The 24,526-nt window shown below is 44.0% G+C and overlaps 1 protein-coding gene across 2 annotated transcripts in view; it reads left to right on the forward strand.

Annotated features, from left to right (window-relative positions):
* Positions 1–24,526, forward strand: part of OS9 (OS9 endoplasmic reticulum lectin) — an 81,780-nt gene that overhangs the window by 18,716 nt on the left and 38,538 nt on the right. For both annotated transcript variants that reach the window (XM_089692652.1, XM_089692656.1), the window contains exons 3-5: positions 8,221–8,284; positions 9,329–9,405; positions 10,759–10,857. In XM_089692652.1, coding sequence (XP_089548778.1) covers positions 8,221–8,284; positions 9,329–9,405; positions 10,759–10,857 — 240 coding nt within the window. The remainder of the gene's footprint in view (positions 1–8,220; positions 8,285–9,328; positions 9,406–10,758; positions 10,858–24,526) is intronic.

Here is a 24,526-nt window from a genome sequence, read left to right on the forward strand (position 1 = left end):
AAAAGCGCACAAGTGATGAAATTCCACCGAAAGAAAGCTCTATTTGTGTGAAAAAAAGGACGTAAATTTTGTTTGGGTGCAGCATTGCATGACCGCGCAATGATCAGTTGAATTAGTGCAGCGCCGAGTAGCAAAAAGAGGCCTGGTCATTAAGGGGGGTAAATCCTCTGGAGGACAAGTGGTTAAGAAAACCCAAATGTACCATATCTTCCACTGTAATGAATATATTAATTTAAGCTGTAAGCAGGTTTATGCTCCCTGGGTATCGGTGAGGTTGGAGCTGGAGTGTCTGGTATCCCTGACTACCTACACATAGGTGATGCATTTCTGCTGATCCAATTGATGCACTTCCAGTGCCTGGGCCAGGACAGAATGCAACCTGCAGTGCTGTAGGTCTCCCTGAATGGACAGCAGTACAGCAGGTGCATGGGTATACCTTGGTGCCGACATCCAAAGACACCAGGAAAGGAGTGCAAACAGGCAGGGATGGAGCATTATGTGGATCTGGATCTTATCAGTATTGCAGTATTTCTCTGGTCAGCAGTTCATCACCATGCAGTCTGATTCCATCATGCCAGCTGCTTTGATTCTGGCAGATGGCTCCAAGGTAGGTTGGCTTGCGGTTTTTCTATGGATCTCTAATCCTCCTTTACAAATGCTGTGATATGGATGTCGTCTCTTTGGGTATTGGTTGCTACAGGTTTTGGCATTCTTTCAGGTGCAGTTGATTATGTGTGTGTGTCGGTCCACCATTGGTGTGGCAAGTTGGAGGCAGAGACTACAACCCTAACACCTCTCAAGCTGCAGAGCGTTGGTAGCTCAGAAATCATCAGACAATCCAACCTTTTAACTCTTTACACTTATGTTACAATTGTGACCTACTTGGGTCTGCTTACACCATTTTACGATCAGCTGCACTGAAAAACACAATCACCATGTTCGAAAAAGGATCACCCCTACTAAAAATGACTTGTAAACTCAATCGGATGTAGCTAACCACCTTCTCAATGGCACACAAAGCCATTTGACGTTCAACTGCTGAGCATTTCAGTCCCTGGCAGTGCAGGGTTTTCACAATGCCTAGAAGCACATGGAAGTCTATTAAGTGGAAGGTATTTGGTAGAACACAGACCCTCTTTGGATCAGGACGTTGCTCCAAACTGGATGAAAGCGGAAACTGTTCAGAGGCTACCAAGACGCCTACTGTAACGCTGAAGCAGTTGCAGTAATTTGACAGAGTGGTCATTGTGTGCATGTGACAACAATAACTCAAATTATCTGCAAATGTTGCTTGTATGGGTGGATTGCAAGAAAAATGCCACTCCTCAAGAAAGGCCACGTGCAGCTATGACTGAGCTTGAAGATTCTAAGGTCACGTGGGAAAAGGTTTTATGGTCAGATGAGGCCAAATAATTCAATTATAGGCTCAACACTAAACAATGTTTTTGGTGGAAATCTAATACAGCTCACCATCCAAATAACACTAATTCCTACAGTAAAGCCTGGAGGTGGCAATATCCTGTTATGGGGTGTTTCTCTGCAGCAGGGACTGGAGCACTTGTCAGGATAAAATGAAAACATTATGGGGAAAAATACTGTCACATTCTTGAGGAAAATCTGCAGCCCTCTGCTAGAAAGTTGTCAATGGAAAGATTTACCTCTCAACACAATGACCCAAAGCACACCGCAAAAGTGACCACACAGTGGTTGAAGGAGAATAAGTTGAGTGTCCTTGCATGGCCTAGTCAGAGCTCAAACTTAAACCCCATTTTCAATCTGTGGAATGAATTGAAAACTGCAGTCCACAAATGGTCAGCATCACATGAACTGAACTTGGGCAGCTCTCGAAAGAAGAGTGGGCAAATATTGTAAAGTCTAGATGTGCAAAGTTAGTAGAGACCTATCCCAACAGATTAAAGGCTGTAATTAACCAGTTCCCCCCCGGCCATAGCAAAATGGTGGGAGTCATATGACGTCGTGCCGGATGAGGTCATGCTGTGGCGAGATCTGTCACTGCCTGTGTCCCTCGGACACAGCCAATGAGAGATCTGTTTACTGGCTCATTGTCCATACCCTGTGACAGCTGTGACCAATCGCAGCAGGTCATATGACAACTGTAAACAATGGATGGCTTCCTTTCATGCCTTCCATTGTATACAATTGTCGCTAGTGTGATTGGTCAAAGTAATCACACGGTACAGACTGGGTCAATCACAGCCCATCTGTGTCATGTAATTAGCTGTGGCCAATAAAACAAAAATCCGACTGATTCGATTTCATTAAGTTAATTGCTTGCTTATAGCAATAAAATTCTTTGCTATAAGTAAACCTAATGTGTAAAACAAAAAAAGAAAAAGAACCAAAAAATACTGATCACTTCCCCAGAGTAGTAGAATATTACTATGGTAACATAATTACGCTGGTCACAGTGTATTATATAAAAAAAAGTAATAAGACAAAGAGAAATTTTTATTTTTTTCGTACTGTCACCAGTCAGTGTCCCTGATCACCGCCACACCAGTTATGCACTGGTGACAGTATGTTTAAAAGAAAATTGTGAAATTTTAATTTCTTCATTTTCCAGAATGACAAATTCCAAATTAAAAATTAATGCCTCAGGGGGCGCTGTTGAGCAGCCAAAGACTATGGTCACCTGCTAGATTGACTCCTCACCGCCCGGGTGGGTAACTCTAATAAACTCCTTCTGGAGTAGTGCCTGGCACCCCATACCCAATTCATAGCTTCCCTGGAGCCCAATGGACCTTCCTGGGGCATTTAGCCACCTCGGACCACCATGACATCGGCTCCCGGTCCCTGGACCTTTCCAGCCAGTAGGATCCTGCAGTGATAGGAACATGGAGGCTAATACCTTCCTGTAGCCAGTGCCATCGGCCTTTGTTCCACAGCTCCACGGCCAGTCTGTTCACCCCCTTGGTCGGCCTTGGCTTCTTACCTGCTTCCTATCTGCACCCGGCCCAGGTTGCCACTAAGAGTCCGACCCTCCACCAGGGTCGCCGCCAGTGCGCGCGCCTGACCTAGTCATCTAATTTACCCCGTAGCCAAGCAGGATTAACTGCTCCCTACACTGCTGTGGGACAGGCTGTACTTGGGGAAGTAGTCCGGTACCACCAGAGGTGCGCTGCCTAGGTCCCGCCACAGCTATCTTTCCCAGTTAATTGAGGCAGCCATGATATGGTCCGACTCTTATCAGGGTTCCTGCCCCAGGTGGTCTTATATCTTATTCTGCACTATTATTTTGGTGCTGCTGTCCCCCACCACTGGACAGCTGCCCTATATTGAGCTCCTGCTTGCTCTCTGTGAATTCAGCGAGGCTGTACCTGAAGTGACCAACGGGCTCTTAAACCCTATATCGCATCTTGCTGTGGGACTCTGTTGGGGACTTTCCCCCTCCTGCTCCGCTGGACAATGGCGCTTGGCTCATATCTGCCACATTCCCTAGCTGTCCTGCTCTTTGCCCTCCATAATGGCTACCTCCAAATTTTCTATAGTGTCATACAATATACAGGGCTTTAATTCCCCCTGGAAACATTAGTGTGCCTTCATCTTTTATGCCTTACTTCGAGCCCATAATATTGGACTGCAGGAAACCAGGTTTTCTACTTCCTCTTTTCCTAAATACTTTTATAAAAATTACCCCCAGGTGTTCCACGGGACCTTTTGAGGAAATGGAGAGGCGTCCTAGTAGCATTTCATAAAAGCACTCCCTTTATTCACTCGCTTGAAATCGTGGAACCTACAGGTCGATACTTGCTACTTCAGGGGATGTAGAAGTCAGACACCTCCCCCACGATCTCCACTGACCTCACATATGAAACAATTTCAAGATCTTTGTGATTCCTTTTCTACTTCGCTGACAATATTGGATCAACATACTCTCCCACGATTTTGTGGGAAGCCCTCAAAGCCACACTTAGGGGGAAACTTGTACAGCTTGCATCTCGTAAGAAGGCAAGGGGCTTTCATACAGCAACTTTATCCTCCTGCCTTGCACAGTTGGAAGCTCAATTTAAAGCCCCTACATAAAGAGTTGGACGCTACTGGGGTGGAACTGAACCTTCTCCTTGATGAAAAGGCAGAAAAAAACGATTTAGATGGTCAAATATTATGCTTGTGCCAATAAGCCAGGTCCGATGTTGGCCAACCACTTTAAGGACAGCATCCAAGATACCAAACCGATCTTGTCATGACTGCCAACCCTGTTAAGATTGTGGAAACATATCCGTTTTGTCCACAGTATACCAACCTTCACTATGTCAGACACAATGAAGGCCAGTATAACCACCCCTGAAGTCTTTGTGGCAATCAAATCACTAGAAACACACATTCCTGGACTCAACAGCTTCTCAGCTCTGTATTACATTTTCTCTCATCCTTGTCTCTGACCCCCCCCCCCCCATTTGACCAACTTATTTAATCCCCTACGTTCTTATTCTGACCTACACCTGTCGTCAACAGTAGCCCAAATAGTCATGATAATCTCGATACCAAAACCTGGAAAGGATTCTCAGGATCCTCATGGTTTTCAACCCATCTCGCTGTTGAATATAGATATTAAAATTCTTGCCACTAGAATAAATTCATTTCTACACAACCTCCATCCACAAAGATCAAGTGGGCTTTGTCCCATCTCGGCAAGCTCCTGACAACACCCACAGGGTGATTCATCTAATTCACCGGATGCATCAGAACCAAATTCCTGGTATGGTCCTTAGTTTGGATATACACAAAGCGTTTGATTCCCTCTTGGGAATACATGTACTATGTCTTAGACAAGTGGGGTTTTTCTGCCGCTTTTACATCCTGGCTAGGTACTCTGTACCACACGCCCTCTGCCATGGTTTCTCTCTCTCTCAACAATCCCCTTCCTTTACAATTTACAGGGGCACATGGCAGGGATGTCTCCTACCACCCATACTATTTATTCTAGCCTTGGAGCCTTTATTGCACCTTTATCAGAACTAACCCTTTTTATTAAAAGGATTACAGTTGGCCAACACTCATTCAAAGTCAGTTCATTTGCAGATGATATGCTAACTCTGACTCAGCCTCATACCATGCGGGGAGAACACTTTATTGACGCAAAACTATCAATTTTACCTGGCCTAATGCTTACCTGAACTATCTAGGGATTCGCCTCATTAAATCCTATTATATGCTCTATGAAGCTAATTGTATTCCCACTTTTCACTTCCTCCAAAGCTCTACTTGCATCCCAGTCTCAGCACTGCCTTTCATGGATAGGTCAAATCAGTGCTGTAAAAACGACAATCATTCCAAAACTTCATCTGTTTCGTACTCTTCCTGTCTCTATCCCCTCTTATGCTCTCAAGTAATTTCAGTACGATGTCTAACGTGACCTCAGGTTTCCAAATATACTATGCTCATACACAGAAAAATTAGGAACCCCCAACTCTGCTGGTTTCCCAAGTATTATGCAGGGCCGTCTTTAAGGCAGGCAAAAGGGGCAGCTGCCCCTTGAGCCAATGCTGCCCATGGTTGCCAATAGTATATTTAGTACTGCAGCCATTTCCACCAAAAGACATTGGCAGTGCTGAGCAAGCACTGGTTGTAGAAGAAGCACTGGCTGTAGAAGGCGCACTCGGCTTCATTTACCAATACTACTCTTCTAGTCCTGGCTGCAGCCCTGTCACAGAGTGCTGTGTCTGCGCCAGCCATACTGTGACAGGTTTGTCCCTTTCACCACAAGGAAAGCGTCCAGCCTGCCTGCTGTGGAGGAGGAGGGGAGAGCCAGACCGTGCTCAATGTAGCTCAGGTGAGATTACAAGCAGAGCACGGGGGAAGGGGGAGGTAGGCATGTTCCTGCACTAATGTCACTTCACTCTGTGCTGATTTACTATCCCAGTGGCTTCCATTCTAATGTCACCCTATAATAGGAGGGGCCCCTGGACTGGAGGTAACAGTCCCTCTATGGTGGGACCCCTAGCACCTGAACTGGAGGTAGCAGTCTGTCGGAGCGGAGAGCCTCCATAGGGAGATTATCACCTCCAGTCCAGAGGCCCCTCCATAAAAGAACAAACACAGAGCGCCCAAAGAATGGGCAAAGTGGTTACTATAGGTGACAATCTTTACAGAGCTGAGGTACCACAAAAATTACAACACTGAGTTCAAAAATACCATAAAGATAATTTTATTGGCTGGGTTTTGGTTAAAACAACCACCAATGTGAATTCCAAGCGACTAACCTTGTGTATTCAACAGTGAAAAAACATAAACAAGACAAAATAAACAAAAATAAAAAACGTCCATATGCACAATTAGTCACATATGGGTTTCATACTGCAGCAAAATGCTGCTTTTTGGATAACAAATGGCATTAAAGGTATTCCCCATGTGTGAGTCTGGGAACTCTGTGTACTTTTTAACATGCTAAAGAAACTCAAGTACATATGAGATGGACCAAAAAATTGGAAAAAAGTCTTGACTTGCAAAACTTGCCAAATCTTTTAGCTGGGTCATTAGTGAGTGAATATGGCAGTCCATATAAGGAAGTTCATCCAACAGATTGTATTTCACTAATGGGAACTAATGTTCCAGTCCTTATATGGAATATTGCAGGAAGAGGAGATGTTGATGTGACGGGAGTCACTTTGGGTGGGGGGCCCATGGAACCCAGCTGACTTTGGAGAGGTGGGGAGACCCCTGTCTCAGCTCCCCATATCCCTATTATGTGTAAGTCACCCTGTGCCTGATAGGGGTACAGGGTGATCTGTCCTAATATTGGGGTGGGGGGGTTGTTGATTGTTCAATGCCATGTGGTTGCATCCAATTGTTGTGTCTTGCTTGGGAGTGAACTATTATGGGATGTATGTGTTTGTGTATTGGCTTGGTGGGGGGTGTTTCCGGCAGCTCTCCCTCGTGATGGGACTGTCTGTTGGTGTGTCTCTTGTTACTAAAGGTAGATTGCCCCGCCCTGTGTCATTATGCAGGGAGGGGGGGGTTGTTCCCTTGAATGTATATATCTTGTATCTGTGTTAAAATAAAGTGGTCTATTTCCTGGTTTATGTCAAGACTGGTGTTGTCTAGTCTTGCATGGTCATCTGTGGTGTTGGTGTTCGGACAGGGAAGTGGTATCCTAACGGTAGTACCCAAGTGCAGCCGGGGTCCGGTTCCGATACAGTTGATATTCTGTATAATGAGCTCAAGTGTGTGTGTATATATATATATATATATATATATATATATATATATATATATATAAGTATTGTGAACATCAGCTAGGGATAGATGACCAACCATGTATGACACTATAGGACCTTTTTAACGGTTTGTTTTTTCGGTCCACCTTGGACCTAGTGTACATGGAGTATAAATTAGTCCCGTGTCCTTGTTAGGTTTTCACCACTTTCCTATAAGGGCGGCATATACATTACCGCTCCTGGGTTTGTCCACAATGCTTCCCAGGTTTACAACTCAGCCTGTGTCAATCTGATCTGTGAAAAGGAATTGCCGCTGCTCCTTGTGGCTTAATATAAATCTCATGTGTCTTTTTACTTCTGCCAAAACTCCAAGACGCCATCAAAACACAGGGTTCCTATGTGGAAAGAGTTGCGTCACGTGTTGTGTGGGACGTCAACGCATTTTGCTAAGAGGTAGCGTAGCTTCGTCTGGACCCCTCCATAAGACTGCCACCTCTAGTCCAGGAAATACATTTGAGTGTCCACTTCCCAAAAAGGAGTCCTATCCTGACCTTTCCGAGCCAAAATTAGAAGCCTATGCCGCACATCACCTCTTCTAACCACTCAAAGGCCAAGTCTTTTCTGACACTGTTTACATGAAAAAACTTTTTTTTTTTATGCTAGAAAACTACTTTGAAACCCCAAACACTATATATTTTTAAAGCAGAGGCCTTAGAGAATAAAATGGTGGGTCTTGAAATTTTTTCATTGCAATACATTTTTTTTTTTTCATTTTAATGCACAAAAACACAATATATTGCCCAATTATTTGATTACCATAGTAACATTGTACTACTCTAGGGGGGACGGTGATTAAGGATATATATATTTTTTTCTTCTACCTTACAGGGCGAATCCAACACGCCTCTTCTCTGTTACAAGCCATAGACTTGAGCATGTAAGCCTTAACTTTCAGAATAGGGTCTCTTGTTTGACGTTTGTGTGACCCACAATATTTTCTGTGTACACAACATTCAGGTGATCTTATTTGTTTGTCTTTCAGACCAAAGACTGGTGGACGTATGAGTTCTGCTACGGAAAACATTTACAGCAATACCATATAGAAGGTAAATTTAAATAAAATTAATTCTACCCCTAGAACGTTTTAAACATAATGTGGACTTTCTAAGACAGGGAAAAAGCGTTTTTTTACCTTCATGTATAGAATGCATGAAGGTAAAAAACCAGAACTAGTGTCCCTGTTGGTAGATTTTCCCTTTTTAGCTGTTCTAATGACGACCCAAAATTTGGAAATTTCCTTCACTTTCACTCTTGGTGTTAATGGTTAACAGGACAAATAGGGTGCATCGTCCTAAAGACAGACAATAAAAATCAGGTGTTCTAATCCATCTCCACTTTATCCAAAACCAAAAAAAAAAGTTTGCCTTCTAGTTATACTCTGATAATTGGCAGCACTAAGCTTGCACAGTTGGACTATCTGAAAACAAGCTTAAAGTTGTTGTAAAGGCTCAAGGTTTATTATCTTCATGCATTCTATACATGAAGGTAGAAAACCTGTGTGCAGCAGTGCCCCTGGCCCCCTCAATACTTACCTGAGCCTCATTGCGATCCAGCGATGTCAATAACAGCCTCGGCTGTCCCAGGTCCTTATTGGCTGAGACAGCAGGCGGGACCCATCGGCTCATGCTTCTGTCAATCACAGGCAGTCAGCCAATGAGGGGAGAGAGGGGGTGTGAATGGACACACTGAGCAGCGGGTGCCCCCATAGTAAGCTGCTTGCTGTGGGAGCACCCGATAGGAGGGAGGGGCCAGGAGAGCCAGTGGGGGATCCGAGAAGATGATCCAGGCTGCTCTCTGTGCAAAAAGAAAACAATTAACCTTTAGAATCGCTTTAACATGTTTGCGTGACTTGAAGTTTTTATCTTGATATCATTTTTCATAGATTGCATTTTTTTACATCCTGTGTCAAACTTGGTGGAACTGGGTGCAGTGTTTTTAAGTACATATAGAATTCTCAGGAGTCTTGTAGCATTTCTATTTTAATGATTTTTACCATAAAGTTAAATTTTTTTTTCGTGTGTGTTTATTTTTTTGGTCTTTCTGTAAATATATGGTTCAGTTGTTTAATTTTTTTTTTTTTCCCCTTCCAGAGTCTGAAGTAAAGGGAGATGTCTTGTACCTTGGGTACTATCAGTCAGAATTTGACTGGAACAATGAAACTGCAAAGGTCAGCAGGTCACCTGTCATTTTTCACTTATTTTGTACAGTATCAGATGAATATACGATTTGCTCCAACAGCCTACTGTATCCACTTCAATGAAGATTTGTTCATTTAGAATTATGTTGATTAAAAAGAAGGATGGCAGTGTTAGCTGTGCACGTATGTGCTGCTTCTGGGTCCATGCACACTGGCTTAAAAAAAAACATCACTGCTCCTAGATAAATGTGAAATGCTTCAAAATGCTAGCACAAGCAAATGCTCAAAATTTGTGTGTGTTTTCAAGCCAGTGTACATGAAGCCTAAGTCAAATTGGGCAAATTGCACCAGAAACAGTCATGACCCTACAGATGCTGGGCTGACGTTTACTACCCATAATTCTTGGGTAAACATCCAGTTACGTCTTCATGTGTTGCTTTCCTATTAGGCAGATGACACAGGAAACTGCAAAGCTGTTCTAGGTAATAGAGGTGCCATCAGTCTTTGACTTTGTAGCATAGCAGAGGTATCTGAATCCCAACACAGCAAGTGATCATTTGGCAAGTAAATGGTTCACATTTGTCTGTCAGTGGTGTTATTCAACAGTCTACCTGACATTACGTATTGTGTTCTGAGACACTAATGCTTGTTATTCCACTGCTGGTTTTGTTTGTTTGAGATAAGGTAGCTGTAGCTGCCAATGATCCTCATTTATGAAAATATCTGAAACAACTGTTTAAGTTGAGTATTAAAAAACACATCTACATTTTTCCTGTTTTATTTTGGTGCAGGCTGAAAGATGAAAGCCAGTGTGAATCATTTGGAGTTCATTATATTCCAGCACCCCCCCAACCCCTGAAATGTGTTTAGCTATTTGTCTCTTAAGACTCTCTAAATTTTCGTATGATGCTCCATTTCTCTGTTTTCCTTATATTAAAGCAGTCTGCCCAGAGTTGCTGCACTACATTTCATGTATTATGTTTTATAATATAAAAAACAAAGCAACCTCTATCACACAAGTCTTTGTTCTTTCATAGATTTGATACATTTGGCTGAATGTACTTGGTGCATTTTTGCAAAATAAAGTGGATACATGTTGATATTAAATGTTTTTGATAAAAATAATTCTTATGGCGGTTTGGTGTACTACAGATTTCTCTGGTCAAGGGGCCAGCATGGTGTGTGTGTGTTGTATAGCAGCTGTTGAGTTGTGTGTTGTTTTTGTTTCGTGGTTTCTTTTTTAATGGAAAATTTTTTTTAAATGGTTTGTATTGTCATCTGACTTATAAATGCCCATGTATGACCAAGGTTTGCTAGTTCAAATCTATCTAGACCTTGTTTGCTTATCTATTGTTATCTATATGTTGTGTTTCTTCCTCTTAGGCTTCTAAACACCACAAACTAAAGCGCTACCACAGTCAGATGTATGTGAATGGTTCTAGATGTGATTTGAATGGGAAGTCAAGAGAGACGGAGGTTAGGGTAAGTATAGTAGCAATCAGTTTTAAAGTGAATTCCCTTTTTTTTTTTTTTTTTTCTTTACAATACAGACCCAACCATATTGGGTATTTTTATATAGTGCTATCAATTTATGCAGCGCTTTATATATATATTTATATTTTATACATTTATATCAGTCCTTGCCCTCAAGGAGCTTTCAATCTAAAGTCCCTAACTCGCATTTATACAGTACACATGCGAAGTCCAATTTAGACAGGAGCCAATTAACCTGTGTGTGTAATGGCACATATCCCATTACCTGCAGGCAGCTGCCTCTGCTAAAAAGATCACCTTCATAGTGTGTACTTCATAACCACCGCTGTGAAGGTTAATGGCATTGGCTGTGTCTTGGAAATTCGCTTTTAAACAAATTTCTCCTTACCGTGAGTACTCGCAGTTGGATGCGCAGCAATCCCCCATAAAGCTGTGCAAATCTCGCTTACCACGACCGCAGCTAAACGCCACGATTCCTGCGCCTCCAACTGGGTTAGCTATCTCGAGATGTGGGGAAATGGAGCTCCAGTTACCTAGGAATCATCAGGCGACACTCTCAGGTTGCTGTTGGAATTCACAAAGAGACTGGTTTCAGACTCAGCCCCTGGTTTTATTACACACACACACACGCCCCCCACATGAGTCAGGTCAATCCCCTCCCACAGAACAATGCAATGGGGAGTGCCTATACACAGGATGTACATTCCGATTGGAGCGTAGCCTTTCCTATTATCTATCACCAGTCCTCCCCTCCCTCCATGAGCTCTCCGAGGGAAGCAAACTTCCTATCCTATTAGCTCCTAGTGGTATGTAAATTCTCTGTACAAGCAACGCCTAGATTAAACAATGCCAGTCTGTATCTGAATGGGCCCGATACGATCTTTATTGAAACACATCCATCCAGATACAGTTTCAGGTTGGTAATGGCTTATAAGATATACATGAGCCTACACACGGAGTTCGCACTGCTTGGCGCCTTGCAGTACGGAGTCCATGTGGTACTATGCTGCTGATATGTGGATACAGGCCCGCGGCCTACCGCCGGCGGCATTCGCATCGAATGCCGTGGTAGTATACACGCTGGTCTATAAGCGCAGATCTGCCATCTCATCCATTACCAAGCTGAGTACTGTAATACATACATTGTACATGAGCATGGCCCAATTGCAGCCTTCAGAGCTTTAATTAAGCCACACGAGAGACATATGAATAACACTAATATATGACACATTTAAAGTTCAACCTGTAAATACAAAATTTCCATGACAGCTGCTACTGGGAAAGTATGCGATAGTATGCGCTACCCACCATCGTCGTCTTTTCCAGCAGTTCATAAAACTCTCTTACTACACCCCCACAATGCATCACATTCTGTGAGCAAAAGAGGGGCAGTTGAATGACAGGGTCTCGTCTGCCCATTCACAGAATGCAGTGCATTGTTGGAGTGTAGTAATACAAGCAATATGAATGTTGGAAAGATCAGAAGAGGGTGGGAAAGTGGAGCAGCTGCTGCTGTCCACCTTCACAATGCCAGAAGATAGGACAGTATCTGGTTGCTGTAAAGGAGACACTGCAGGAATGCAGAATTTAAATTTGAATCCTCTCCATTGGCCCTGGTGACATTGTCTCAGGTGTAGAAGGTCTAAAAAGGGAATATCTCTTCGCATTAAAGAGATCTCTTACTACTTGCTATGTCTCTGGAACAGGAATTGAAGAAAATCTTCCTGAAGAGACATTAAATATATATTTTTTTCGAATATTGTTATAGCCATGTTTTAGTAATTTTTTGATGTTGCTTCTCTTACATATTTTTGTAAAGCAGTGGTTCGCATTTCTGGTGTCCATAATTGAAATCCTGGACAATTTTAAATAATGTGAACCAGTGCTTTGGATGTAATACATTAAATCACCACAGCTAGAAATCATTATTATTATTAATATAGATGGATATAAATATATATAGATAGACGCACACATGACACCTATGTACTGTGGACTCCAGTACGTAGGGTGTACAACCAGACAATTGGGGATCAGAATAAGTGAACACATGAACAACATAAAAAAGGGAAACGAAGAACAGTGTGTCAAATCATGTTAAAAATATAATAAAGATGCCAGTCAATTGGTATTTTATGGCAAAAGATAACTGGAGAGGGAAACATAAGAAGAAATAGATATCGCAAAATGGATTCATTTATTAGATACACTAACACCAGCAGGACTGAATATACCGTATTTTCCGGCGTATAAGACGACCCTCCTACTTTTCCTGTTAAAATGTAGTGTTTGGGCTATACTCGCCGTATAAGACTACCCCTCTTCCAATGCACACCAGTGGGAAGAATCGTGCCCCATCATTAGTATCAGTGGGAGGAATAGTGCCCAGTCATTGGTGTCAGTGGGAGGAATAGCACCCCATCATTGGTGTCAGTGGGAGGAATAGCACCCCATCATTGGTGTCAGTGGGAGGAATAGTGTCCCATCATTGGTGTCAGTGGGAGGAATAGCACCCCATCATTGGTGTCAGTGGGAGGAATAGCACCCCATCATTGGTGTCAGTGGGAGGAATAGCACCCCATCATTGGTGTCAGTGAGAGGAATAGTGTCCCATCATTGGTGTCAGTGGGAGGAATAGCACCCCATCATTGGTGTCAGTGGGAGGAATAGCACCCCATCATTGGTGTCAGTTGGAGGAATAGCGTCCCATCATTGTGTCAGTGGGAGGAATAACACCCCATCATTGGCGTCAGTGGGAGGAATAGCGCCCCATCATTGGTGTCAGTGGGAGGAATAGCGCCCCATCATTGGTGTCAGTGGGAGGAATAGCACCCCATCATTGGCGTCAGTGGGAGGAATAGCGCCCCATCATTGGTGTCAGTGTGAGGAATAGTGCCCCATCATTGGTGTCAGTGTGAGGAATAGTGCCCCATCATTGGTGTCAGTGTGAGGAATCGTGCCCCATCATTGGTGTCAGTGGGGGGAATAGTGTCCCATCATTGGTGTCAGTGGGGGGTGGAATAGTGCCCCATCGTTTGTGTCAGTGGGGGGGGGAATAGTGCCCCATCGTCGGTGTCAGTGGGAGGAATAATGCCCCATCATTGGTATCAGTGACACCAATGATGGGGCACTATTCCTCCCACTGACACTTGCTGACCCCTGTTCAGTATGGTGCTGCTGCAGCAAGCATATATGGTTGCAGCAGCACCTGTGCACGGCACACTTACCTTCACTTGATTTTCGCGGGGCCGCTCGGCTCCGCCTCCTCCCCGGTGATTGGCCGCCTGTGTGCCTTTCCCGAGCTACAGTTCTGGCGGCCAATCACCGGTGAGGAGGTGGAGCCGAGCAGCCGCACGAACATCCAGTGGCCGAACTGAAGGAAGGAGCAGCTGTGCTTCCTGGACCGGATCGTCGTGGGACCGGAGCCAGGTAAGAAACAGAAGCCCCTGCCTACCCCTGTACTTAGTTTCACTTCCGTTGGAAGGGGGGGCGGCGGCGGCACCACACCACCCCCCTAAAAAGTGTCAGCATGCCGTATACCGGCGTATAAGACGACCCCCGACTTTTGAGAAGATTTTCAAGGGTCAAAAAGTCGTCTTATACGCCGGAAAATACGGTAGATAGTGATCTTAATTGCTTTCTCATTATTGAAATGTATAACATGGTCTATGGTATGACATCTTGATCGATATGTGTAATGCATGTCATAATATTTATGAGGGGATGTGGTAAAGCTGCTTAGAGAGGTTTATTGGTGATTGAGACAGTTCTTAGACACAGCAGGAAGCTGGGTCCAATACATGCAGAGATCAGATGCACCGATCAAGGAGTGAACAGATGGTTAAAGGTGCAGTATTTTTAACCACTTGCCATCTAGAGGATTTATCCCTCTTCCTGACCAGGCCATTTATTGCAATATGGCGCTGCATTACTTTAACTGACAATTGTGCAGTCATGCAACACTGCACACAAATGAAATTTACGTCTTTTTTTCCCCCCACAAATAGAGCTTTTTTTGGTGATATTTGATCCTGTGCGTTTTTTTTGTTTTTTTTTTTTTTGCACTATAAACAAAGACCAATTTTTAATATTTTTTTCTTACTTGTTTTGCTATAAAACATCCAAGAAAAAAAAAATGTAAAAATCAAATTTCATCATAAATTTAGGCTAAACTGTATTCTCCTACATGTCTTTGCTGAAAAAAAAATCCCAATACATGTAAATTAATTGTTTTACGTGAAAGTTGTAGCGTCTACAAATGGTGGTATATATCCTGGATTTTTTTATTTTTTTTTTATACTAGTAATGGTGGCAGTCAGCAACTTATAGGGGGACTGCGGCAGGCATTCTGACACTGGGTGGGAACTGACTGTCACTGACATCTCAATGACACTAATAAAGTGATTAGTGTGATAATTGTGTGCACAGATATGGACAGTGAAAACCATAATTTGGATCATACTTTGTAAATGTCATTCTTACTCCAAATCAATCCTCCTCCCTTTTTTTTGAAGTGTGTGTGTGTTGGGGGTCACAAGGACATCGGGCACAGCTGGATACGCTTCATGGTTGTAAACCCAATTAGCTGGTTCCATGATGTCTGACAGACCCTTGCCTTGGCCGGGTCGTAAAGCTATAAACCAATCAGTCACTGGACATGAAAGCATTCCAGAGGGGCAGTAAAACATACATCCCACTTGAAATCACCTTTTCATACAATTTCATAAATACCAGCAGGCACAAGGTACAATAAAACAAAGCATATATTCAGAGAGGTCAGTTTAATATGAGTCACCTGATACCTTACACCCCTAGATAAAGTCTACCAGAGAGCAGAAAGCGATATCTCTTAAACCGTCACAGCCAGATATGTCATATTTGATGTCTGGACGTTCAGAATATGGTTCTGCATATTAACCTGCCAGTGGCTAGGCTGCTGCATGCACCTATGGAAGGTTATTGACCATGGTATAAACAGGTGAGGGATTTGGTCATAGCCAGGGTTCCCGCCTAAACACCCCTACCCAAATGAGGCAATTGGTTCTCTGCTTTAAAGAGACACCCTGCTGGGTTCCTAGAAAACAGGCTGTCATGCCTGGGGAGAATGAAGAGATTCTCCCTTTTAACATCAGAAACCAACTTTGGGAGAAAAGGCACCATTTTGTTCAGACACTTGAATGCTGCTTAAACCAGGATTTCTGCAAGTATTCTACCTTCTTAAACTTTTCTTTATCTCTCTGTTGTGTTATTTATATTTTCTGTAAATATTTTTATTGCACCATTTTGACCTTTTTTAGTAATGAATCCTATTTTCTGAAAAGTGTTGAATTGTTTCTAAAGCTCTTTAATGCAAACTAAGAATCCCGGTCTCTGAAGAGTTCTACTGTGTGGTTTAAAACCTCTGGATACATCTGTCTGCAGTGACAGTGTGTATACAGACGCTTATTTAAACATCATAGTGTTACTGCTAAGATTTGTGAGTTTCCTCCTAATCTGTAAAAAGGTGGTGGTGGCAGTGTGAAGGGTTAATTGCGTAATTAACCTGACCCAGTAACAATCGCTCTCAGGCTGTTGGCACCTAGATTGGGATCCAGTGAGCTGGAAAATCCTTCTGCAGGGTGCAGCTGAGAGTGGCATTGTTACGCAAGTGGCAGCGCGGTTTTAGATTGGCTAGTCCTTCGGTCACAAGTTGATGAGAAGGACTGGGGTCTGACACCGCGCCCGTCACAATTAGTACTAATAAAAAGCACTGAACCTGTACTAATGATACTGGGCAGGAAGTGGTTAACATCTGGGGCGAATAAAGGGTTAATTGTAATGTGTTTTATAACCTGTGCTGTGTGTGTTTTACTTGGGAAACATGCTGCTGTTTATTTCTGTGCTGTGCAGGGAAATACACAGTAATATGTTTGTGCTGGCAGGAGAGAGACCTGGTCTCTCCCCTGTCAGTGTTACTCAGTGATCGCCAGGTGCTGGCGGGAAATCTCTATCCAGAATCCGGTGATTGACATCCGTAGGCTCCTAGGGTGCGGCGGTCACGCCCCCCTACCCGGAAATGCAAATTTGTGTATGTATGTATGTATGTATGTATATATATATATATATATATATATTAGTGTATGTATGTGTGATTTTTGCGCAGTCCTGTAGCAGTAATTGTATTATAGGGTGGTGGGCAAGCGGTTCATGAGGGGGATGAGGACTGCCTCTTGAGAATCTCAGGAAGACGAAACGCCGCGTTGGGGTGTGGCAGGAATGGATATCATCCCACACAGCAACACAAGAAGTGGTTAATACAGGAGAAGGTGGTGGTGAGACAGCCTACAGCTAGATCCATGTTATCCCTATTCTTATGATGTAACATGCATTTTTATCCTGGTGCAATGGTATGCACCTAACCATGTGAGTGGGCATTGTGGAAAGCTTTCACACTATGCTTGTCTCCCTCTTCTCTCCCTACATGTTTGAGACATTTAAAAGGAAAGAGTGCAGCTGGCCAAAGAAGAAGGCTAATGGTGGTTATCCATGATACTAAGCACTGTATGACTCACCTTTTGGATAGGTAGTCATCTAAATCTGGTGAGTGCTCTGTGTTTATGGTGGAGGATTTCGGGAACACTATGGCACTGATTGTTGGAAGTGAAGCACTTTTTTTGAGCATGGACACTTAAACTGCTTAAAGACCACCTTGTAGTAGATATACTGCTACAAGGCATCCCCTGTGCACAGAATTGCGTATATATACATGTCATTTTGCCTGTCGCGCGCCCAACTCGCTTTTCCATTCGCAGCCGTGGGTGTCAATTGCTGGATCCCGAGCATCTGCGACGGGGGGAGGGCTGCTTTGTTTACAAACAGTCGTCCTCCCTGAGCAGAGCCATCCAGAGCAGTGTGCTTACAGTGAAGAACACCCCCTAGTAAAACACTCCCATCACACAGTAAACCCTTTGGTTGCCCCTCATGGTAGCACATTCCTGCCCAGTGCCATTAGTACAGTGTCAGTGGGTTTTTTGTTTTTTTTAGCACTGATCACTGTATTGGTGATCCTGGGGATGTCAGTGACACCAAGGCAGGTCCCGCTATAAGTCAATCGCCGCCATTATTGGTTTATAAAAAAACAAAAAATCCAGCATCTATACCGCCATTTGTAAATGCTGTAATTTTCACATAAATCAATTAATTTACACATATTAGGATTCATTTTAACAAAGACATGTCGCAGAATACATTTTGTCCTAAATTTTTATGACGAAATTTGATTTTCCGTTCTTGCATTATTCCGGTCAGAAAAACAGATGTTTTCAGAGCTTTCTTTTGGTGGTATTTACTCGCTGCTGGGTGTTTTATTTTTTGCGCTATAAACAAACAAAAGAGCAAAAAATTTGAAAGAAAAATGTTTCTTTTTCGATTATAAAATTTAGCAAACAGGTAATTTTTCTCCTTCACTGATGTGCGTTGATGAGGTGGCACTGCTGGATGGCACTGGCGGGCACTTGTGGGCAGTACTGCTGGGCATTTGTGGGTGGCACTGCTGGGCACCGATCATCAGGGCACGGATCATCAGTGCCGATCCACCCTCTGACAACTGTAATCACGTGAGGAAAGTGCAGACAATAACCGGCAATTGCATTTACTGGTGATCAGTGTGTCATTGGACATGGCTGATCACGTGGTAAAAAGCCACTGTGATTGGCCTTTTACCATACCACATGTCCAGCTGTATCCGTAGAACACAGTGATTACGGAGATCGCCGGGTGCGCGCCCATCCAGAACTGGCCGGCCGCAGTGAAGCCGTCATTCTGTTACCTGCAGTCGGCAAGTGGTTGACAGATGTAAACAGATGATCATCTATTTACATCCGCTAGTCAATAGAAATACAGCTGTTTTTCATCTGTAAATGGACAGATGAAAAAAAGGACATACGGAACGCCCATATGAAAGGGGCCTTAATGTACATGCTTTAATACAGCACATGGTCTGAATGGGGCCTAACAAGAGCACTTCTTAACTAGTACAAATCACTTCTACAAGAATACTTCTGTGGAATGGTCTTTAATAATTGGACACCATAGGTTAGGAAATGTAGGGGAAAAGGGCAGCACTGTTTAACCGCTTTCTGTCCACCACATAGCAGAAATACTGCTACAGGGTGGCTCGAGTGTGAAAAATCACGTGTATATATACGTGATTTTGCAGTTCCAGGTAGGGGGCATGCACAAGCTGTGTGTGCCCTACTCGCACCACCATTTGTGGCCTCAGCTGTCAATCACCGGGTCCCGGCTGGTGATTACTCGCCGACACCCGGTGATCGCCGAGTAATACTGACGGGGGAAAGAACTGTATGTAAGCAATACAGCTCTTTCCCCTGTCAGCTCCTGCACACTGCTTTGTATGCCATACAAAGCAGTGTGCTTACAGTAAAGCGCGCACACACAGCACATAATGTGAAACAGCACACAGTTAACCGTTCGATCACCCCAGATGTTAACCACTTCCTATCCACTGCCATTAGTACAGTGTCAGTGCTTTTTTTTTTTTTTTTTTATCACTGTATTGGTGTCTCTGGGGAAGTCAGTGACACCAAGTCAGTTCCCCCCCAGTGTCAGAATGCCTGCCACAGTCCTGCTATAAGTTGCTGATCCATTACTAGAAAAAAAAAGTATATATACCGCCATTTGTAAATGCTATAACTTTCACGTAAACCAATTAATTTACACATGTTGGGAATTTTTTTTTAGCAAAGACATGTCGCAGAATACATTTTTGCTTAAATTTGAGAATTTGATTTTTAATTTTTTTTTACTGGACATGTTTAATAGCACTTGTTAAAGTGCAAAAAATACGCACACAGGCGATCAAATACCACTGAAAAAAAGCTCAATTCGTGGGGGGTGAAAAAACGATGTAAATTTAATTTGGGTGTGGCGTTGTATGACGTAATTGTCAGTTAAAGTAACGCAGCGCCGTAACGCAAACCGCTTCTTTAGCTGATTCCTGACCGCCCTATGCCAGAAACACTGCTACAGGGCGTCATGGGTGAGCAAAATCACGTATATATGCACGCGATTCTTGCCCGTCAGTACACCAGTAATCACATTTAAGCCCTTGATTGCCAGGAACAAGCTTATACACCATAAACCTCCATTGCTAGTAGTGTCTGAACGGATCAATATCTACAGTGGGGATCGAAAGTTTGGGCACCCCAGCTAAAAATTTGTATTAATGTGCATAAAGAAGCCAAGGAAAGATGGAAAAATCTCCAAAAGGCATCAAATTACAGATTAGACATTCTTATAATATGTCAACAAAAGTTAATTTTATTTCCATCATTTACACTTTCAAAATAACAGAAAACAAAAAATGGCGTCTGCAAAAGTTTGGGCACCCTGCAGAATTTATAGCATGCACTGCCCACTTTGCAAAGCTGAGACCTGCCAGTGTCATGGATTGTTCTCAATCATCGTCTGGGAAGACCAGGTGATGTCAAGCTCAAAGGTTTTAAATGCCCAGACTCATCTGACCTTGCCCCAACAAGTGCCAGTACTAGTGCAGCTCTACCTTTTGATGAACTGGTGAGCACCAGCAGCCTAGTACATCCTGGTCTTTCACATACCAGCACTGCAGTATCACTTGGTGACTCGGTGAGTCCCATAAGTGCAGTACAAGCTGGTGCGGTCGTGAGCACAAGTATTGTCCCGCAACCACCAAGAATCCGCACACAGGCCCATAGAGCCCCTAGTATCCTTACGGATGTGCTTGCAAATCCCGATTGGCTGGCCACAAATTCTGCAGCACCCATACTCGCCCCCCCATTCACTGCCCAACCCAGAATTGAGGTGGAAACAGCAAATTTAACTACTCTTGAGTTTTTTGTTTTTTTTCTGGAGCTGTTTTTCACAGAGGATCTGTATGCATTGATTGTGGTTCATAGCAATTTATATGCACAACGGTTTATTGCCACCAACTCATGTTCAAACCTTGCCAGACCATTTGCATGGAAACCCATTACGGTTATCAAATTAAAATTTTTTTTTTTGGGCCTAACTCTCAACATGGGCATTCACTAAAAAAACAAATAGGAAGCCAACTTCTGCTGATGAGCCAAGAGGCCCAGTATGGGACAATGAAGCAAAGCATACCGAGCATCCCGGTGTATGGAGAGATGGAACAAGGTGAAAAGGAGGCCAAACACACGAGACCAAAAATGAAACAGTCTCGGGCATGACCACCAGATATGCAATACATTGCCATGATGGCCACAACCCCGAAAGCATCGATCACTGCAAGCAGGGTTTGCCTGGGCCAAACGAGCCAGAACCCAATAGCAACGAAACAACACTTTTTAATTGCGCCTCCAGCGTGGTCTTATTAAATGAACATTTAGCTATAAGCGACCAGGCCCTATTCCAGTCCCCAGATCCACGACTGCCCCCAGGTCGCGCTCCCACTGAACAACATATGAAAGAGAAGTGTGCATCTGTTCAAAGCTGCGTAAAGAAGGGAAATAAGGCCCGGAGTGCCCGGATGCTGTTGGCAAAGCAGTTCAAAGGCAGATTTCTGCTACGGGAAAGCAGAAATGCCCCGCAGTGAGATCAGCCAATACCGCATTTGAACGTAACGAAAATATTCTGCCGGAGGGGACAGCCCGTGACTCCCGAAGAGAATTCCAGGTAGGGAAGGACGGAGAAGTCAAAGTGTCGCACCTGCGAAAAACCATTGACCACCCACCAAGAAAACGCCCTTGGTTGATCTAAACCCAGTGGAAAGAGGGGGTTGTTAGTAATTGGGAGCAAAGGCAAGAAAGATGACATCTGACCACTGGAGTAACGTACCGAGTCCCACACTTGTAAGCAATGGAGCAAAATCTGACTTGGTGCCGTAGGGCAGGGGGAAGCCATAGAAGCGTCGATGTTGCAATAGGGGCACAATTCGGTAGCTCCAGCAGGACCCAGAGAGGAACGTCTGAGGAAGCGTGCAACATAGACAGAGGAGAAATCTGGCTCGCCTAATAATACTTAGTTACATTAGGCACCCCAAGACCACCCTGCAGTCTATAAATAAAAAAGCGTAGTTCTGGAGACTCTGGGGCGCCTATCGGCCCAGATAAAATGCATAATCTTTGCCTGAATCAACCGAAGAAAATGAGGAGGAACCCGTACTGGGAGGGTGCGAAAATAGTATAACAATTTCGGCATGATGGCCATTTTCACTGAATTAACCCGTCCGATCCAAGACAGGTGTGGAAATTGCCAAGAATGCATAAGAGAGGACACAGAGCGAAGCAATGGATAATAATTTGCAACAAACCGTTATAGGTGGGGGTCAAGCGAATGCCTAGGTATTCCAGAGAAGAGGAAGCCCATTTGTAAGGGAAGTGGGGACTGTAGGTGCAAAACCAAATCTGAGGCCAAAGTAATATTGAGAGTGACAGTCTTATCCAAATTAATACGGAGACCCGAAATCAAGGAGAAGCGTTCAAGAACCTGTTGCAAATTTGGAAGCGTCGGGGGGTTAGTGAGAGTCAAGAGAGCATCTTCTGCAAAAAGGTTCAACTTGAACTTCTGTCCTGCGTATGGAACCCCCGATACATTACAATTGGTCCGGAGCGCCAAAGCCAGTGGCTCAAGCGCCAGGACAAAGCGCTGGGGACAGGGGGCAGCCCTGTCTCATCCCTCACCAAATAGGAAAGGAATCTGAGAAATACCCACTGTACTTAAGGGAAGGGGAAGAATACAAAGCTTGAATCCAAGAAAGAATAGAATCCCCCAAAACCCCAATGAGACACCACAAACCGCAGATATTCCCAGGAAAGGGAATCAAAGGCTTTATATATGTCTAAGGACAGTAAGAATCCCGGGCTTTTCCGCTGTTGTAGAAAATTTATAAGATGGACCACCTTACGAACGTTATCACCCGCTTGCCTCCCAGGGACAAAAACTACTTGGTCCCTGTGGACCAGACTACGCAAATAATTTGATACGAAAACTAAGAATCTTGTCCAATATCTACAGGTCTTCATTAAGAAAAGAAATGGGCCGGAAGGCTTGTGGTTCCTGCACATCATCGGTCATTTTAGGAACCATGGAGATATGAGCGCTAAGCGTGTCCGGAGAGGGCAAAGAGCCCTGTCCTAACTCGTTAAAATAGTCAGCCAAGAAGGGCACTAACAGGGATTCAAATTTCTTATAATAGAGACCGGAGAAGCCATCAGGACCTGGGGCTGTGGTAGACCTTAGAGATTTGATAGCTTGGAGCACTTCCGATACGGTGACACCGGCATTGAGGGCCATCTGCGCTGCCTCGGATAATCCAGGAAGTCTGCCTCTGCTTGAGCCACAGGGAAGGGATCTGGTTTGGCATAAAGGCGCGAAAGGAAGTCTGCTGGGGATTAGAAGTACAGCCACTGGTGGGAAGTCGCAATCGGATCGATTTATGGGGTTTCCCCACAGAATTGAATTTCCTGTCCATCAGACCTGGCTTTATTAGCACAGGAATAAAATTTGTGTTTGGTCCATCGCAGGGCCCATTCCGCCTCCGAAGAGGTAAGTAGGTCCAACTCTGCCACCAGAGCGTCTCGTGCGCGTTTATGGGCCGCGGATGGAAATTACTTCCAATGAGCATCCACAGAGGCTAGTAGGGAATGAAGCTCCAAAAGTCGGTGCTTCCGCTTCCAAATCGCTGCCAGCTGTATAACATGACCCCACACCGTGGCTTTACCGTGGAATCCAAGGTAACATTTGACTCTCCCAAAAGAAGACCCTTGGAGTGTCGGGAAACAATGGTGCAAAGATGAGAAGAATTTATGCTGAAAGTGATTGGGCGTGCAGTAAGAGACAAAAGTAACCTCCTGGTCCCAGAGGGTGTTCTGCAGAAGCAAATACCTGCCCATAGGGTCCGCTATATTCCAAGCACAGACAAAAGGAAGATTGCGTTTGAAAGCTATCAGTACACCCCAGCGTTTCTCAGGAGCAGAGGCCATGTAAAAGGTGGGATAATGAAGCGAAAGATACCGTGGAGTGGAGGACTTAGAAAACCTGGTCTCCTGTAAACGTACCACGTCAGTTTGTTGCAATTTAAGGTGATGAAAAATTTTAGCTACTTTCTCAGGCGAATTTAAGCCTTGAACATTTTGTTAGTGTACTTTCAGAAGGGGTGAGGCCATGGCGGTATCTGTACAGCACGCTCAGCAGAAAAAGCATAAGTCGGCCAACAATTTTCTCTCCCAATGGTGTTCAGACCATGGCGTCCCAAAACCCTGCATAAAAAAAGAAAACCCAGAAAAGAAAACAAGAAAAGAAAAAAAGAAAATGACACAAGAAGTATATACAACAGTACAAACGTGTCACTCCAATGGTGACATGCATCCTCCTACACTTGAAGGATACCAGTTAGGGGTGACTCTACCACCGGACACATGGCTGCAAATGAAAACCTCAACGCCATAAGCCCTCAGGGGGCAAAAAGGCAATAAACACAATATAACAGGGTACCAAAGTAATAAAGTAGAAGTCCCAGAAGAACATCTACTGTAACCTCCCCATAGAAACCCAGCTAAACATGGGATCAACCCCCTCCAGGAGGACGACTACAGGCCGCCGTGGTACCCCACAACACAGCCCAAGTGGTCCCCCACCTACCTCCCCGTAGGACCGGCAC

Source organism: Staurois parvus, unplaced genomic scaffold (genome assembly GCF_062004578.1).
Source record: "Staurois parvus isolate SC_StPar_1 unplaced genomic scaffold, SC_StPar_1.0 ptg000023l, whole genome shotgun sequence".
Classification (NCBI taxonomy): Eukaryota; Metazoa; Chordata; class Amphibia; order Anura; family Ranidae; genus Staurois; species Staurois parvus.